The following is a 14201-nucleotide window of genomic DNA, read 5'->3' as shown; positions in this document are numbered from 1 at the left end:
CTTTACTCCTTTCCCCCTCATTTTCAGTATATGGTGTCATATACTTGGTATCCCTTTATATTCTGAATCCCTTGACTGATTTTTATAGATATACTTAATTTTATTGCTTTTGTGCTTCCTACTTTTCTTATTCCTACTTTCCATTCCTTTCCTTTCCTTACCCCTGGTCTTTCCTTTCCACTCAAAGAGTCCCCTTTAACATTTCTTGTAGAGCTGGTTTAATGGTGATGAATTCCTTTAACTTTTGTCTGGGAAACTTTTTATCTCTCCTATTCTAAATGATAGCGTTGCTGGATAGAGTATTCTAGGCTGCAGATTTTTTCTTTCGGCATTTTCAATATATCATGCCACTACCTTCTGGCCTGCAAAGTTTCTGACAAAAAAAAAAACAAAAACAGCTGATAGCCTTATGCAATTTTCGCTGTATGTACGTTTTGTCTTGCTGCTTTTAAAATTCTCTCTTTATCACTACTTTTTGCCACTTTAATTACTATATGTCTTGGTGTGGACCTCCTTGGCCTGCTTTTGTTGGTGGCTCTCTGCACCTCCTGGATCTGAATTTCTGTTTACTTCCCCAGATTTGGGAAGTTTTCCATTATTATATCTTCAAATAAATCTTCTGCCCCGTTACTCTTTTCTCTTTTGGGGATCCCTATAATGCAAGTGTTATTATGCTTGATGGCGTCACTCAGTTCTCTGAGTCTATTTTCATTTTTGTTATTTTTTCCTCTCTCCTGTTGAGCTTGACTGCTTTCCAATACCCTGTCCTCCAAGTCACTGACCATTCTTTTGCTTCCTCTAGTCTACTATTTATTCCATCTAGTGTCAGTTTTAATTTCAGTTATTGAGTTCTTCATCTCTAATTGGTTCTTTTTTATGCTTTCTATCTCTTTGTTAAGGGTCTCACTGAACTCCTCCACTCTTCCCAAATCCAGTAAGACTGTTAATTTAAATTTTCAATCAGGCATATTACTTATCTCCATTTGGTTTAGGTCTCTTGCTGTGATTTTGACCTGTTCTTTCATTTGGGACATACTGCCCTGTCTCTTCATTTTTGTCTAACTCTCTGTGTCTGTTTCTATGTGTTAGGAAAGTCACATTTTGTTTAACTCTCTGTGTCTGTTTCTATGTGTTAGAAAAGTCAGCTATGTCTCCTGCTTAAAAATAGTGGCCTGGGGTGCCTGGGTGGCTCAGTCGGTTGAGCGTCTGCCTTCGGCTCGGGTCATGATCCCAGAGTCCTGGGATCAAGTCCCACATCAGGCTCCCTGCTCGGGGGGAGGCCTGCTTCTCCCTCTCCCTCTCCCACTCCCCCTGTTTGTGTTCTCTCTCTCTCGCTGTGTCTCTCTCTGTCAAATAAATAAAATCTTTAAGAAAAAAAAAAAAAAGAAAAAGAAAATAGTGGCCTTATGAAGAAGAGGTCCTGTAGTGCCCTGCAATGCAGTATCCCCTGTTCACCAGAACTTGGTGCTCACAGTTGTCTCCTATGTCTACTGCATGTACCCTGCTATTGTGGCTGAGCTATGATTGTCTTTGGTCCAGTCATCTGCAATGGCTCTCTTTGCCTTTTGTGGGCAGGGTTTGGTCCCTGTGTTTTTAGCAGGTCCCTGTGTTGTTAGTGGGGCCACCTTAACGCTTGAGTCGAATCAAACCAGGCATTTGCAAGATGCAGTAGCACTGAATTATAGGTCATGTTCCCTGTGTTGTTCCCTGAGAAGCTTTCACTAGTAGGCACGGCCAGCTCTCAGACCAAATGTCTGCCCCCAGCCCACTGTGGGGGCCACAGTCAGACTGGTGTGTGTGGTTATCTTCCCCTCTCCCCAGGGCAAGAGTCACTTTGCTGTGGTGCTAGCCCCCGTCAGGCTCTTGCACATTGCCAGGCTTGTTGCACCACTCTGGATGGACTCAAGCCAAGGGCATATTGAAGGGAGCAAGTCCACAGGAGAATACAGTAGTGGGGCACACTGTGCCAGCAAGGTCGTACCACCAGTCTACTGTGGGAAGGGACCTACAGCCACTGGGGACCAAGGTAGGCAAGGTTGGAGGTGGTGATGCACATGGTGTTTATGAGGTTTGTGTGGGTCTTCTATGGGAGGAGACCTGGAACCAAGGCCTGGCTTGAGGGGGGGCGTGTCTGCAGGAGAACTCAGGGGCAGGGCATGCCATTAGCAAGTTAGATAGAGAATGATGGTTCCATGCTGGTTCCTTTTGTCCATGTCTAGTCTGGGAGGCAGGGAAATGGGAAACGGCACACACCAGCTCCTTTGTTCTTATATAAGTCTCCCAGTGATTCCTGCCCCTCCAGCACATGGTCTGAGATTATTTAATGAATCTCTCTCCCAGATACCCCATGCATTTTTTCAAATTGCTGCTTCTAAGCTGTATGTATCTCTAAGGGGCTGTATGTTCTGCTCTCTCTTTAAGGGTGGGGACTCAGTTTCCTCTAGCCCTCCTGGCTCTCCCAAAGCTGAGCCCACTGACCTTTAAAGTTCCAGGTGTTAAGCCCCACCGATCATAAGAATCCATGAAATTTGGCCCCTCTGGTTTTAAAGCCAAGTGTTATGGGGATTCATCTTCCCCATGCAGGTTCTTCATCCCTGGAGTATGGTCTGAGGATCTCTTTCCCCTCCCTGCATCTGCAGCATCCTTCCCTTCTTTCCTCCTGTAGTCCATTTAGCTCCCAACCATGTCTCTACTCTTCCAACCTTCTTTCATTTGGACTCTTCTCTACACTTAGCTCTGAGAAGTCTGTTCCGCCAGGCTTCAGTTGTTTCCTGGGTTATTTAAACTCATATGCATGTTATCTAGTTGCATCTGTGGGCTGAAGTGAGCTTACGGTCCTCCTACTGTGCCATCTTCCCCAGAAGTCTCCCAAATGAGGTTTTAAATGAGCTGCTCCATTCCCTATATATTGTGTTTAAGTCCTATTCAACTAGGACATTTTGTTTGTGAAATGTCAAAAGTTTCTCCATTTTTCCCTTCATTTGTGTTAACATCCTCAGCTTCCAATAGCCTAAGTTCAAATATTTAAACCTAAAATTTATGGATTAAAAAATGTTTCCACTCATTTAGTACACAAATATTTATTGAATGCCTACTATAGCAAGCACATGCTAATTGCTATTTTAGTCCCTACTATTCAGCACTAACTAACTCAATGAGTGCATAGAGATGCCTAAGATAAGAAACTTCATTAACCCCTTATTTCTAATTACTGGATTACAGTAATCAGAAATAGATGTGCATTTTTTGTTGTCTGAAAATTAAGGTATGCATTACCTCTTCCTCAGTAACTCAATAACAAAAGAAAATTTTGAGTTATTTTAAGTTCTACTATGTGCCATCCCTTCCCATCAGCAAAGGCATTCATTTTATATCCAGGTTAAATAAAGCCAGGAGGCAGAGTGGAGTTGTCTCACCAGTATGGACATAGAGCCAGACAGACTTGGGTTGTAGTTCAAGTCCTACTACTTATGTGTTGTGTAGCCTTAGCTTCACCACTTAATATTTCTGAACCTTAATTTTCTCATATGTAAAATGGAGATAATTATACCCCCTTGCAGTAATTCTGTGAGAATTAAACAAGATATATGTAAGGTGCCTAAAAGAAGGGAGGTACTCTGCAAATGACAAAAGACTGGCTTACTGAAATAACTAACTTTGCTTTTTTTTTTTTTTAAGATTTTGTTTATTTATTTGAGAGAGAGAGTGTGTGTAAGCAGGTAGGGGCAGAGGGAGAGGGAGAAAGATCTAAAGCAGACTCCGCAATCCCACAATCGTGAGATCCTGACCTGAGCTAATACCAAGAGTCAGATGCTCAACTGACTGAGCCACCCAAGAACCTCACTAACTTTGCTTTTAAAGGCCATTACTATAAGACCTGGTTATTTAAATCTCTCCATTTTAGGGCAGTATATTATGTACTGAATGGGAATAAGGAAATTTAGGTTACAGTTCTGGCTCCTCTTTTCCCTAGTTGTGGGACTCTGGTTAAGTCACTTACCTTTTAATAGTCAATATAAAGAAAAAAATTCACATTTCCCTTACCATATGTTCTAATCTTATACATGTCTTTTCTACTTAGGAGAGCAAAAATGGAAAGAATCTGAACTTTGGAATCAGAAATACCTGGTTTCTAGCCACAGAAGCCTGAACTAATCACTTAATCTCTCTTGAATACATCTATGTAAACCTGGAGTCTTTTTTTAGGTCTATTATGAGGCAAAATGAGAAAGTAAACTACTAAGAAGGTACAAGTATAAGAAAACTGATGACCAAATAATTTTAGGAACCAGCATTTGCTTTGGACCTGCTCTAACAGAGATGTTATTAGATCAACCCCTTCCACCTCAGTATTCCTACTTTGAAGATTTCAGATTCTTAAATGTAACCTCTATTACTAACTGAAATGTAATCCTCCATTACTAACAAATAGAAGATTTGGAAGATGGACATTACCTGGTAAAATTATTTTCAAATTTTCATATGACTGTACACAGCATGCATTTTCATGAGAAAGAATTCATTGTCTTTTCATAACATACCCAAAGAGATCTCTCACCCCAGAAATGTTTAAGAACCAATAGAAGGAAAAAAATAAAAAGAAATACAGTCTTTAGCTCTGTTAATAGATGAGCAATACTAGCAATGTTCTTAATAAGCTTCATTCTCTCACCACACAACTTTCCTGGGTATATGTTGCTCTCTCTGCCCTCCATTCCTCCTCTCTATTCCCAGTTCTTCTGCCTACAACCGTCACTGGGTTAATTTCTTTTTTTTTTTTAAGATTTTATTTATTCATTTGAGACACAGAGATATATATAGAGAGAGAGCATGAGCAGTGGGAGAAGCAGAGGGAGAGGGAGAAGCAGACTCCCCACTGAGCCAGGAGCCCGATGTGGGGCTCGATCCCAGTACCCTGGGATCATGACCTGAGCCAAAGGCAGACGCTTAACCATCTGAGCCACCCAGGTGCCCCTCACTGGGCTAATTTCTTATTATTCAAGACTCAATTCATGTGTCCTTCCTCCAAGTAGCTTTACTGAACTACTCTTACCACCACCCCCAGGCTGTCAGAGAACTATTCTCTAGCCTCAGAATCCTGTGTACAACTCTTTTCATTGACTGGATGGTAATTTTCTAACTCTATTCCTCCTCCACTATGATTGAAGCTCCTTGAAGGCAGGGACTTTGTCTAATACATCTCTGAATTTCCAAAGTTGGACACAATGCCTGGCACATAATAAGTATTCAACACATATTTTTAAAGGTTTTTTCAGGGGGAGAGAGAGAGTACCTGTGTGCATTGCAGGGGAGGGGGGAGCAGTGGGAGAGGGAGAGAGAGAATCTTAAGCAGGCTCCACACCCAGTGCAGAGCCCGATGCGGGGCTCAGTTTCACAATCTGAGATCATGATCTGAGCCAAAATCAAGAGTTGGATGCTTAACTGACTGAGCCACCCAGGCACCTCTCAACACATATTTTTAAATAAATAATTCTAAAAATGAATAACACAGTCCACAACATAGTGATTTCTTTCACAAAGCCATGACACAGAGATTAATATATTACAATTAGTGACTTCTAAAATTCCTGAAAAAATGCAGCAAACTGTAATTGACGGCAGATTATTTTCCCCATTTCTTCCACCAAAACTCAGAGATTTTTTTTGTAACATTGTTGAAAGTCTTTATTTAGGAATTTCCAATTCTATACAAAAGCTTTTAATCCTAGGGGCACCTGGGTGGCTCAGTCAGTTAAGCATTTGCCTTTGGCTCAGGTCATGATCCCAGGGTCCTAGCCCAGCATCAGGCTCTCTGCTCAGTGGGGAGCCTGCTTCTCAGTCTTCCTCTGCCTGACCCTTTGCCTACTTGTGTTCTTTCTCCTTCTCTCTCTCTCTGTCAAATAAGTAAATAAAATCTTTTTTAAAAAAAGTTTTTAATCCTATATAAAATTATAGGAGCCTTTTTGTGTTTGCTTGTTTTGTTTTTCTTCAGTTGACATGCAATTACATTATTCTGAAAACCTGTTCAGAGACTCAAATGTTCACAATCGATAGTTCTCAAAAATATATGACAAATAAAAACATCTTTCTTTAGAGTTTGAAAAAAAAGAAATTTCTTTTATGAGTCCCATTAAATAAATGCAAAATACAAAAAGTAAAAATTATCATATTCCCATATGGTGAGTAACATCAATGAATTATTATTGCAAGCTTTCACACTTACAATAATATCTTATAATCAGAAAAATCAAATTCAGCTAAAGATGAAAATTTTTCTTAAATCAATACTAAATTAACACCTACTCCATTGCTGAAATTTAACAACTAATAAAAATATTCTGACACTCATATAAGACTGTGCTGTTCTTAAATGACCCAAAGACAAAGCTGGGACTTTGCTAAAAATATGTATGCAAAATAATGACATCCTTCTGACCTTCTTAATACATAAATTTCTCTAGTATCTCTCATTGAAAGTGACACTGAGCCATGATACTGAAACTAAAGCCAAATGCAACATTCAGAGCTCCTTAGAAGAAACAAGCATATAAGCATCATGGAAACAAAAGGTACTTTCTGTCCCAATACTGTACTTTAATAAAGCTATACTTACTGAGGTTACAGAAAATATATAGGTGACCAAAAAAATTAAAGTTTTAAAAATATTTCTAAAAAGGGAAAAAATTACATAAGTCCACATTCCCTTTTCCACAATTCCAAAATCCATCAATCTCTAAAAACCAAATATTTTTTCATAGGTTTGGTGCCAAAACTAATTTGTTGGCAAAACTTAACTTAAACTGACATGAATCTATTTATAACTTATTCATTTAGTGTGAATATGATATTAATGTTGTTTGATTACAAGCTACTTTCCCATATCCCAAGGAGATATTATGTAATCAACAGTTCATATGCTGTATTACTTTTCCACAACCCCAAAAAAATCTGAATTCTGAAATATATTTGCATCCAAGGCTGCAAATAAGGGATTGTAGACCTGGATTTCCTCATCTCCAAAAGGTGATTTTACTAGTAAGCCTTTAGGAAAAGACACACACACACACACACACACACGTATATACCAATTAAGCTACCATTTCTTTGGGGGTAGCAGGGTGTAAGACACTACACGTTTTCCAAACCTATCTCTAATTCTTACCTGAAAAGTAGATGTTACTATCCCCAATTTGCAAATAGACTTTATTTTTGTCCAACTACTAACAGAAGATAGAAAATATTATTCTTATTTCTAAGGCTTTTTAAAATTTCAAGATTCTGTCTATAGATGATTTCAGATACCGTAAAATTACTTTTTTAAAAAAAGACTCAATTTTACAGAGAAAGTGATCAAGATACAGGCCATTTTAAGAGACCGCATCATTCTAAAATTTCTGGTCAGTATGGACTTCCACAAAAGTAACAAACTTGGCAATACAGGAAAGCAATTTTACCAGTAATTCAAACAAAAGCTTTCTTTTATGATAGTTGGAAAGGAAGGAGAAGAGTCTGAGAAATTGAAACAGGTGCAATCTAGCCTGAGACTAATACTCCTACATTTAATTAACTACAAGGATTCTTTTTTATTATTATTTTTCATAGTCAAATTGTTGGAGAAGAGAAATTCTAACATTCTTGTCCTCATTTTTTTCTCGTCCTCATTTTAAAGTACATTATTTAAAAGAAACTTCCTTTTGCAATTCTGACCTTCTTACAGAGCTATCTGCATGCTTGAAAAAAAACAAAAGTTTAACTGTCCCTTCACATCTCTAAGAAATTTCTCAAAATCTACCTCATATAGGGACATATCCCATGACACTTAGTTCAGGTAACAATTCCACATTCTCCTAAACTTGGTGTCTGCCTTTCTTCCGATAGCAAATAAATTAAACCAATGGCGGGGAAAAAAAAAAAGACTGTCTTAAATTCACCACTGTATGTTTAAAGCTTGTTTCTATATGTAAAGTATAGATAATACATCTTAATTTTCTATATTCAAGCTTCAGAGGCACTAAGGAAATAGCATTTATTGGGCACTTCAGATATATTACCTCTACTATTCACACCTATCCTGTAAATACGATTCACACCTATCCTGTAAATACGATTCCCATTTTAGAGATGGGGGAACTTTAGAACAGAAAATTTGAGTCCCTGGTCCTCATCTAATAAGGTATAGAACCAGGTTTTAAACAAAGATCTGAATCTCAGTTCTTTCCACATCACCTTGCTAACATATGCTTACCTTAGAATAACATTTCCTGTGGGGCAGGAATTTTCATCATGGCTATTATTTCTTCAATATGTAGTATGTTGCAATACAAACAGAAAGCCAAATAATGAATCTGGATAATGTTAAAATAGGCCCCAAAATCCTACAATCTTACACTTAATTGCAGTTATTGAGCAAGTTGCTTAACTTCTCTGTGCCAAAACTTCTTCAAATATTAGAGATAATACTTTAGAATGTAGTTATGATGCTGAAGTAGATTAAAATATATAAAGCACTTAGCACAATATCTGGCACATAATAAACATTCCATAAACGTTAGCTATTGCTACTGAGATGAGAAATCACCAGATGGACGTTTTGTACCAGGTGACTCCAGCCAACAATAGCTGGACATCTAATCCAGAAACAGCCAATCCTACACTGACTTGCAATCCTATGACATGATCTGGTGGGAAAGATGATGTATATCAATCAGTTTCTCTCTCTTGGGAATCTGAATTAAGAAACAAAGACTGCACCCATTAATAATGATTCGGAAGTTAAATGGTTTGGCTTCTACCTTCATCAATTTTCTCTCATCAATGTTACCAATAATGCTAAATCTGTTGCTAAATCTAGTTTTTCAGTCATCCTTTTAATATCATTTGGCAGCATTTAATCTGTTCAAGGCCATTCTCCTCATTCTCTTTGGAAAGCACTGAAATAAATTGCAGCTATTCAACACTTAATCCCAAGCCTCTGCCTCCCACATACTACTCTCCCTCTAGGCAATTTCATCCACACTTATGACTTCAGTAATTATCTCCATGTTGGCTCAGACTTTTCTTATACATTCAACTGCCCTGTCAATCCGTCCACTTACCTGGATGGCTAAATGATACCTCAGACTCCATATGTCCAAAACCAAACTCATGATCTTCCCTCTCAAACACAGCCAAGATCCCTTCCACTGCTCTTTATCTCCGTAAGTGCACCACCAACTATCCAGATGCACAAATTAGAAAATTGGAATTATGCCCTGATACCTCCTTTTCCTTCTTCCCCATCTTTCACTAAGTCCTATTAATTCTATCTCCTAAATATTTCTCAATTCCTTCTCTCAATCTCCACTGCCACCTTCTAAAAGGTCCACCTATATCCACTCTTGTACCTGTTATAGTTTTCCTCATGATTCTAATCATGTCATGCTCCTTAAAAGCCCTCAATGGCTTCCTATTATTCCTAAGTTTTTTGACCAAAATTTGTATCATAGTACACAAGGCCTGCAAGATCTGTTTCAGTTTCTTTTCTCCTCCTATTGCCCTACATGCAGCCATATTTGTCTCCTTTCAGTTCCTTAAATACATTATGTTTCCTCCTACCTTAGGGTCTTTGCACATGGTTCCCTCTGCCTTGATCACTCTTTGTCCTTCTCTTCATTTACTCAATATATCTCAGCTAAAATATCACTTCCTCAGAGAAAGTTTCTTGAACCCGTAGACTTTATCAGGTCATTCAGTTATTCCTTAAATAAATATTTAATAATAACCTACTGTATACCATGTATGCTTCTAGACATGTGGGAATGTTAAACACAACAAAGACCCTTGTCTTCATGGAGCCTATATTCTAATGGAAGAAAACAGGCAATAAGCAAGAAAAATAAGTAAATTGTATAATATGTATAAAGGCAGTAAGTCTATGGGGGATGGAGAAGGGGGAGAAAAAAGAAAAAACAAGGTAAGAGAATCGCAAGCAGAGAGTTTCCATTGCCTAACTTGGACCTGACATGTAGTTGGCACTCAATAAATGTTTCTTGAGTGGATGAATGAATAAAGTAATGTTATGAGGAACTTAAACTATAAAAAGAATAGAGGAACTACTTGGTGGAAGAAACAGAGCTGCCATGAAAGAAAGAGAAATCATGCAGGTCTTGAGAGGTAACAATCTCTTGAACCTCAAAAGCTTTATTCGGCTTTCAGTTCCAGTCACTATATGGTCTTAGCATAACCACTATCCCCCTTCCCCACCTCCAAGGGCTGGATAATTCAAGTGAGTCACTCTTGTAACCAAAATACCTAATTAGGACACGTATACAAGTCTGTGTGTATCACTTCCATCACTCACCACCACACATATCCCCAAAGCCACTGCTTTGCTACACACACAGATATCACTTGTCTTAAAGCTTCAGTTCTTCAGTCCCCAACCCCTTTCAGGTACAAACTCCCTCCCACATACACAAGAATGTGAAAATCTTAGCTCTCTTCTAAGACCCTGTAAGACACTTATGTCACTACTCTCCAAGCCCAGTCAAACCCACAACGGGATCCCCTCAGGAATAGGACCTTGGGACCCCCTCCCCAGCAGTCTCCCTGCACCTTAAAGACTTATCTTTCACCCACAGATATGTGGATATACACTCCTTTGTGATTCTGAATGACCTTCAAGAGCACTGATCCCATATACACTCAAACTCAGGTTCCAGCATCCTTTGGTAAGGTTCTGAAGGACTGAGGCTCTGGGTGTCCCCTCAAGCCTCTTGTCTTTATAAGGACCCACAGGAGGGTTTGCATACTTTCTCCGTGGCCAGGGGTGACCCTAAGGCACTATACTTCCCCCAAAACACAAATACTTGGTGTATACCCCCCTTCCGTGGCACTGCCTGATATTAAAGTAACACCCCCCCCACACACACACACCTGCCTCCTCAGAATAAGTGACCCTCTCCACCAAACCATGCCCTTTAGGGAGCCCTCATGTTTCCACAGGACTGTGTACCCCCTCTCCATGACTCAGCCTACTCCTTCGATCAGCACCATTACAGGTGCCCCTCAGGATTGGAGTCCTGTGTCTTCCCTGGAGTCCCAGCCCTTTCTGGGCCCATGCTCACTCCGGAGTGTGCACACTCCCGCATACACCTCTGCGCCGCCGCCGGGACTCCGAGGTCCATGCCCCCGCCACTCAGAGCGGTAAGCACCTCCCCTGACCCCTGACCCCGAGGTCACAGCCCCACCGCGCAAACACACAGGGCGCCTCCTCAGGAGTAGGGCCATGCCCAAGTCTCCTCTCCCCTCAGACCCAGGACAGCCGTGCTGCCTTAGCGCTTCCCCCTGATTGACCGCCCCCACAGACCTGTCTCAGGCACCGTCTGGCTCCGCTCCGCCATTTTTTGTTGTCCCTCCGCCTCTAAGCCCACGCGAAAATCGCGGGGCAGTGGGGAGCGTGCGACGGGATCCGCGGGCTGACTGAGCTCCCTCAGGAAGACGCGGCGCGACGGTTGCCAAGGCAACGGGTTGCCCGCGTGCAGCAGGCGGCGCGGGGCTAGGGCGGGGGGGTGTGGGGAGGCGGGCTGGGAGGGAGCGTGCGTCGGAGGCCCCGCCCCCGCGGCTCCGGCGTTATGGGGTCTAGGCTCCTGCGGGGCTGGGACGCCGCCGCACCTCTCCCCGCCGCCTAGCCGCCGCGTCCTGTCAACTGAGCATGCTCATCCGCCTCTGGGTAGCGGAGACCAGGTCCGCTGGGGTGGCGCTCGCCTGCTGCCGAGGGGGTCCTCCTGCTGACCACAGACCTGGATGGGCTGGCCTTTCTGTGGTTGGCGCTCAATTTGGGGGGCTTGAGACAGGTTTCTTGATTTCCCAACGCGTCTACCCCTGACGTGCCCGGCCCAGGTCGAGGTGCTGGGTAACTCAGGTCTTCAACTGAAACGCACCAAGAATCAATCATTCTGTGCCCACCCCACCCCATACTCAGGCTCCTCGCCCCTCTACCTCACCAGCCCCCAAACCGAGAAAAGGCTTCTCTTTCGCTGCTGTATGTCTCAGTATACTTAGGATGCCCTTTCCCATCTCTCCGTGGTGAATCGCCACTATCTTCTAAGACCCAGCTAGAACATTACTCTTTCCTGAGCTGCTCTGTCCTCCCACAGTCCCCTGTGCATCCCTGGCCTAATACTGACTGCTTTCTGCATTATTACTCTATCTTCCTTGCTTAAGGGTAAGGTGAGCTCCCTGTTGCCTGGGTTCGGTCTCTTCATCTAGGTATACTCCATAATACAGCATAGTGCTTGACACAAGGTAAGGGCTCAGTAAATATTTGTGGAATGAAAAATGACTTCTAAGTTCACTCCTGCACATCCTACCAGTTTTATTGAGCACTTAATTTTTTAACAAGTGCCATTCTAGGTAGGCCCCTTCTCTTCACGGCACTCACAGAGAAAGGAAGAGAGATAATGGCTTTACATGCCTCATAGGGACACAGCCTCCAAGCTGGTCTTCAACTTATTCTAGGAAGTTAGCCCACCAGATAGTGGACGCTCAATACATATTCTTAACTGAATAAAAGGATATGGTCACAGAAACAAAAAGAGAGAGAGAGAGATAATGGCTTTGGTAGAGGTTAACTAGTATCTAAAGTGCTACAGGATCATAGAGGTGGAACTCTAAATTGGGAAGTGGCGGGGGAAAACAGTTAAGATTCCAAAGAGGAGTGGATACCCTAGCTAAGTCTTGAAGAATGAAAACTGTCAGCCAGGCAAAGGAAAGGAAGACTGTGCCTGGCAGAAGGAGCAGCAGGAGCAAAGCAGAGCATAGAGATCAGCAGTGAAACTACAAGAAGTCCAGTACGCTAAAGCACAAACCTGATAGGACAAAGCATTATCTCTAAAGGAGCTCCTATATAGCTAGGTAGTATCTTCAGATGTGTTTCCCAAAAGCAGAGCCTGAGGCCAGGACTTGGGTGATGATAATTTGTTGGGGAGGTAAGCCCAGGAAACAGAAGTGAGGGGGAGAGAATGAAAGAGGGAAGGGGGAAAAGCCAAGAAAAAATGTGTGAGATTGAGCAAATTGCTTTAGTAGACAACTGGGTGTAAGATCACTGGAGAGAACCTCTGAAAACTGTGGAATGTGCCTCAGCATTGTCCCACCAAAGAACAAGGAGCCGAGGTCATTTACCTCTTGATTTCCATCCCCATTGTTTCAGGATTATCTCCATCCCCCAGCTTGAACTCTCACATTTCCTGGTTATGCTTGCCCAGGGCTAAGCAGCCTTCTAGGATTTGAAAGAAAGCCTTGAGGCAGAAAAGCAGAGGGACTGGAAAGCATTTGGGGTGGGAGGCTGGCAACATGCATGGAACTACACACTCACCTGCACTGAAACCAGAAATAAGGTGTGGGCACCACAAGAACCTCTACAAAAAGTTACATGAAAATACTCATCAGAAATATCCCTCATATTTGAGTAGTTTAAAAACTCACAAGCCATGTCACCACAACTATCAAAATGAAAATAGACAAGCTTTCACAAATCAATCCTAATGACTGACTCATAAAGGCTGTGAGGGCTATAGGAATTTCAGTATGGGAGGGGTTACTGAGGACTGAAGACCACAAAGGAGCTTCATTAAGTATAGGAAAATGGAGAAGATTCTACTCAAACTCTGAATTTATAGCTTTATAATCTGGGGCACAAATCACTTAAATAGACATTGAGCCTCAGTTTCCTTTTCCAACAAACCAGCCCTTCCTAATACACAGAGTGCTCTAAGTCACAAATGGTGGGACAGGTTAAAATGCATTTAATAAGTATAATTATAGTAAATAAAAAACCTGGCATATTTTAGAACAATTAACTTAAACCTTGATTCCATTTCTGAGACAGTTTCTGTGCAGATGCTAGTGTTAACCTTAAAAAATAAAACTGCTAATTATTTTACCAATAAAAAAAGTTTATCCAGGAATAACAGAGAATTGCAATCTGAGACAAGTGAACTGTAGCAAAACCATAGATAGCCAAGGCCCAGAGCAAAGGAGAGATACACTCTCTTACACAGAAAAGGGAGGACGTTGGGAAGGCTGTTAGAAACATAAAGTCTGTTGCAGTAAACTAGGAGTCTCAAGTATAGTGGCTTTTCATTGGCTGTGTTGTGACTTTCTCATTGGCCGAACTGTTGCCAGGACTGGAGGAAAGCCTTTCTTCATCCTGCAGGGATAGT

General features: G+C 41.5%; 1 protein-coding gene across 1 annotated transcript in view; it reads right to left on the bottom strand.

Annotated features, from left to right (window-relative positions):
• Window positions 1-11520, bottom strand: part of AGBL4 (AGBL carboxypeptidase 4) — a 1423919-nt gene extending 1412399 nt beyond the window's left edge. The window contains exon 1 of the mRNA XM_064589176.1: window positions 11348-11520. Coding sequence (XP_064445246.1) covers window positions 11348-11381 — 34 coding nt within the window. The 5' untranslated portion in view covers window positions 11382-11520. The remainder of the gene's footprint in view (window positions 1-11347) is intronic.
• Window positions 11521-14201: the final 2681 nt, after the last annotated feature.

Source organism: Mirounga angustirostris, unplaced genomic scaffold, assembly GCF_029215605.1.
Source record: "Mirounga angustirostris isolate CCGP_5_RB_7025 unplaced genomic scaffold, mMirAng1.0.hap1 SCAF_4, whole genome shotgun sequence".
NCBI classification, from domain to species: domain Eukaryota; kingdom Metazoa; phylum Chordata; class Mammalia; order Carnivora; family Phocidae; genus Mirounga; species Mirounga angustirostris.
Note: the sequence above shows the minus strand (reverse complement) of the source record. Positions and strands in the feature narration are given on the sequence as shown.